The sequence below is a fragment of the Brassica rapa genome, chromosome A03 (assembly GCF_000309985.2).
Source record: "Brassica rapa cultivar Chiifu-401-42 chromosome A03, CAAS_Brap_v3.01, whole genome shotgun sequence".
Classification (NCBI taxonomy): domain Eukaryota; kingdom Viridiplantae; phylum Streptophyta; class Magnoliopsida; order Brassicales; family Brassicaceae; genus Brassica; species Brassica rapa.
Genome location: NC_024797.2, coordinates 23,489,089 through 23,494,377, shown reverse-complemented (window position 1 = coordinate 23,494,377; position 5,289 = coordinate 23,489,089). Strand labels below are relative to the sequence as shown.

At 29.6% G+C, this 5,289-nt stretch overlaps 1 protein-coding gene across 1 annotated transcript; it reads right to left on the bottom strand.

Annotated features, from left to right (window-relative positions):
• Positions 1 to 661: 661 nt before the first annotated feature.
• LOC103860795 (pentatricopeptide repeat-containing protein At4g15720) lies at positions 662 to 4,392 on the bottom strand. The gene has a single exon (XM_009138461.3). It carries the CDS (start codon positions 3,122 to 3,124, stop codon positions 1,286 to 1,288), a length of 1,839 nt encoding a protein of 612 aa, XP_009136709.2. The 5' UTR covers positions 3,125 to 4,392; the 3' UTR covers positions 662 to 1,285.
• Between the last annotated feature and the right edge of the window lie 897 nt (positions 4,393 to 5,289).

Below are 5,289 nucleotides of genomic sequence, written 5' to 3'. Positions count from 1 at the left end.
ATATTGCTTCCAACGATAATTTAATCATATAATTTAAACTTTAATTTTCATTAAATATTATAGAGATATATTTCAATTAATTCAATATGGGTCACAAAGATATTTAAATAATTTAAAAATGCAATATTTTCGGGAGTACTTTTAAAGTTAGCTATTTTGTGATTACCTTCTTTACATTTCATTTGTTTTTAAAAATATTTTTATTATTTATTTTATTTCTCTCGGTGGCGCTATGAGGCTTTTACATCTGTACTATTAAAATAGAAGTCGTGACTTCTTTCATGTGTGATTTTTATATTTGGACAATCTCTAGAAAATTTATTAAATTTTACATAATATAATTTCTTTTAATATCTTTATGTCATTCGAAATAATAATAAACATCTTAAAGAAATGTCTAACAAAATCTTTCAAGTATATTTTAGAATCTTTTTAAAATGTATTTTCGAAATTAGTTGTTTAAATTTTTTAATTATCATAAAGTATAATTAGAAACTAAATTTTAGTTTATTTTTGATTGTAAGGAAATATTAATAATTATATAAAATACTTTTAATAATATTTTAATGAAAATAATAATTTTAAATTGAATTAATTTTCAAAATTAAATTTAAGAAATATTTTTAAAGATGTTTTAAAAAGAAATATTCATTTCTATTTCTAATTTAAAAATAAAATATTTTATTTATTTAGCACATAAATTATGATTTATTTCATATGTTATTTTTTGTTTAATTTATATCACTTGGAAGCTATACCTTTAAATGTTTTTACCATTTAATACAATTAATTTACTCTTCCCTTCATAGATGAAACATTTGATCTTTATTCGTATCGTATATACAAGACTTTAGTCTATTGTTATTAACGTATGTGTATTCACTTGAATTAAAAGCCAATTCGGTTTATTTTTATTATTTAAACATCTATACTAAATTGGTTTAATTAATCACTATATACCAAATTCTCTATTATGTAGGTTCAACTTAATTTAATTTTCATATATATTTCAAATTTAAAAATAAAATAAAATTTATGTAAATCAATATTTTTACATAATAATGTTTTCAAAATAAATTTTGTTAATACAAAGTTTAGAAATTTTATAGTAGTAATATTATACGTCACACAAATATTATTATAAAATTAAATAATATATAACACTAAATTAAATTAATTTATTGACATATTTTATTGTATAACCTAAAATATTTTAGTATTAAAGAAAATCCGCAAGGTCACGTGGATAAAGAACAAAAAAGTTAAAAAAAAATGTTAAAGAAATTCACCAAAAATCACGGCAAATACAAGATCCATCCTTAAAGCAATGAAACCTATTCACATCTCTAACAACAATTTCCCTCCCCACAATCCCACTGATCAGCTTGAAAGCCTCATGACAATCTCTGCACATCCTCAAGTTGTTCATAATCCTAATCGTCGATCCTTCAGGCAAATGTATCAATCCAAAGGCTAAAGCCAATCTCTCACAATGCAAACTCACAATTTCCTCTTTAGCTTCTTCATCAACATCAACAAAAACCGATGAACTTGTCATCATACTACTACTTCCCCTGTGTCCTCTCTCCTTCATTCTCTTCTCCAGATCCTTCATAAACCTCACAACCTCACCACTCTCATCACACGACAAATCCCCAGCGTGAAAAGCATAAACCGAATCCTTAATCTCAATCCAGCTACAAGCTCGCTCTTTCACATTTCCGCCACGTCTCATCTCTAAACGAAGAGACTCTGAATCTTCCCATCCTCCAGCTACAGCATAAGCATTAGATAATGCAACGTACGCGCTCGTCACCTGCTGATTCGATTGTATTAACCGTTTGCTAGCGTCGCAAACAATATCAACTCTTCCATGCAACCTACCAGCTGAGAGAAGAGCTCCCCACAAGAGCGCACCTTGCTCTGCTCCAACTTCTATAGTTTTCGCCATTTCGTAAGCCTCATCAACACGGCCAAATCTTCCAAGCATGTCAACAACACAAGTGTAATGCCTCGGATCAGGAACCACACCGTACTTCTCAACCATTGAGTTCAAGTACCCTAGGCCTTCAGCGACTAAACCCGAATGGCTACAAGAGTGTAACACGGCGAGTAACGTTACATAGTTAGGCCTTATTCTCTTCGCAACCATCTCGTCGAAAAGCTGAAGCGCGGCTTCTCCAAGTCCGTGCTTTGCCTTTGCCATGATCATAGACGTGTACGAGATCACAGAGTGACGGCTAATCCTCAAGAAGATCTTCTCTGCACAGCTTAAAGACCCACACTTCGCGTACATATCTAGAAGCGACGTGGCAACCACATGGTTCGTTTCATAACCACCATGAGTAACTACACCGTGAGCAACTTTACCCCATTGTAGCCTACCTAAACTAGAGCAGGCACTAATAACACTAGCCAGCATAAACTGATTCGGTCTATCCAACGACGTCGTATCAGCGTTGAATGTTCTAAACAACTCAATAGCTTCATGTCCACGAGCGTTCTGCGCGTAAGCAGTGATCATCGATGTCCAAGAGACAACGTTTCTCCCACACCCAATCATTGACTCGAAAACCCGTCTAGCGGTTTCCACGTCGTTGCATTTGCCATACATGTCAAGAAGAGAGGAGCTCACCACGGTGTTGCTTCTCCGCCCGGACATCTCGAGACGGGCGTGGATGCTTTTCCCGATTCTTGATTCTGCCAAAGCAGAGCAGGCTTTGAAGACACTCGCGTACGTGAACTCATTGGGAGCTACGGATTTGTCTTGATACATTTTCTGGAACATAGACAGAGCAGTTTGAGGTTGACCCGTGTCGTTAAAACCGGAGATAACCGAAGTCCAGGAAACGACGTTTGGTTCAGGCATTTCGTCGAACAGCTTGCGTGCAGTGTTGGTTTCTCTGAGCTTAACATAGCTGTTTATGAGGCGATTTATTGTGAATGTGTCGCTCGCGAAGCCAAGTTTGAGAATTGAACTTTGCAATGAGTTCGTGAGAAAGAGGTCGGTAGATTCTGAAAGCTTGTGGATCAAGAAAGCTTTACTTTTGAGATGGAAGTTGGAGGGGAGTAACGACGAATCCAAAGGGGCAAAAAGGACATTTTGTAGAAACCTTTTATTCATTGGTCAACGGTCTTCACACTCATGCTGCTGTGTAATTTATAACAGAGAAATTGTTCAACCATAAAATATAAATAAACACTAGACCAAATTGAGAAACTATGGTAGTTGGTATGTAAATATATATACTAATCTACGATCGTTCCATTGCTTTATTGGGTTTTCCATTTAAGGTATGCAAACATTTTGGGTTGGGCCTAATTCCCGTCAAATGATACATAAAGGTATACTGCATTATTTTTTTTCTAACAAAAGCTGAAATGAATGAAGCCATATAATAAAGTTGAATTTTTTTGTTATGATAAATAATTTTTTTTAGGTATCATTGAAATTTTTGAGTATTTTGTGTACTTATTTGAAATTTAGTGTGTGCTTGGTATATATATATATATTTATATATATTGATATTTTGAGTTTTTTTGGATATCCATCTTATATATTAAAACAGAAGTCATAACTTTTTTCATGTGATATTTTAAAATAGATCTTCTCCTAGAATATTATTTACATTATTTTTTATTTGCATAACCTAATCCTAACAATATATTTAATTCCCCTTTTCCAGCAAGATTAAACAAAACAGTTATTTTGATTTATCAGTTAGTGTTTAGATTCTTTACGTGAGGGATCGAGTGCTCCTGACGTTCTTGGACAATTAATCAGCCCACTACCAACATAGCATAGCTATTAACCTTTCTTCATAAAATTGCAGTCCCTGCAGTTATTATTGAACTCTAAACCTAACGTAAAACAAACTATAACATGAAATTATCAAACTAATTTGAGCTTATTCTTATTCGTTTCTGATTATTTAGCTAGGCTGTTACATAAAATACTCCTGGTCTAACGTTGATGATATATAAGATTCATAATCAACAACATATCTTATATATTAAAAAAGATATATTTTAAAATAGAAGTCACAACTTTGATTCATGTGTGATTTTTTAAAAATGGACTCTCGCTAAAAATCAGTTATCATTCATTTATTACTAATAATATAGATTAATAATATATCATTCCTAATATAACATCGACTCCTAAAAACCCGGATTGGTTAACAAACTCACATTTCATGTGTGATATTTTTATTTGGATCATCATTTAAAATTTGTATTAAATGTATTTCCTTAATGCTAATATATAATCTTTTAACTACTTAAATCATAATATAATTTGATATCTTTTAATTTAAAATATAAATATATATATTTAATTTTCTTAACAAATTTGTTGAAAAACATTATAACAATATCTTAATTATCAAAAACTGTATATAAATATTTTCACTAATTTTGTAATTAGTAATGAAATTAATGTTATTATACATTAATATATATATATATATATATACTCAGTTATCTTTTATAAAATGAAAAAAATTATATCAAATTTTACTACTTTATAGTAATATCTATCATTTTAAAATAAAACATTGTATTTAACTAAATAAGATAAAATTATTTTAAACTGATAAATTAATATAATATATTGGTAGAACGGGTTAACATTAGTAAATTAGATAATTCATGTATAAAATTAACTTATCTTAAACGTTATATATATATATAGTTATTTTATTAAATGAATAAACATAAAAAAATATTGATAAAGAAAAGTTAGCGTTTTGAATTACGGATCAGGATCATAATAATTGAATAAAAAATAATTTTAAAATATATATAATAAAAAATACCAAATATATGTGATGATTTGAAATAATCAATTAACTTACAACATGAAAACTATAAAATTGTTATATTTAAAATAATTATATATAAACATTTAAATATATAAGTAACTTTAAAAATATATTCTAATTATGTAAAATATATATAAAAAAAAAAAATACCCGCACGGTTGTGCGGGTCCAAATCTAGTTCAGATTTAAAACATAAAATCTAAAGTACGAATAGTTCAATATTTCTTTCGGATTCAGTTTTGTTTAGAATCATTTTTTTTTTTTGCGTGTTACTATCATTATTGTAGTTTATTTTAATACAACTCAAACAAAATAGTATTAGGATTTCACCATTCATCAGTCACTCACATTTCAATGATGATTGCGGTTTTTAATAAAAGTTAAACAGAAGCGTTTAAACTACAAAGTCTGAACCCGTTTAGCTAATGGCAAGACAGAACATAAACTTATTTAAGAAGAAACATGT

Excerpts from the sequence above, each read along its gene's own strand:
- LOC103860795 (XM_009138461.3), bottom strand. The coding sequence starts at position 3,124 with ATGAATAAAAGGTTTCTACAAAATGTCCTTTTTGCCCCTTTGGATTCG.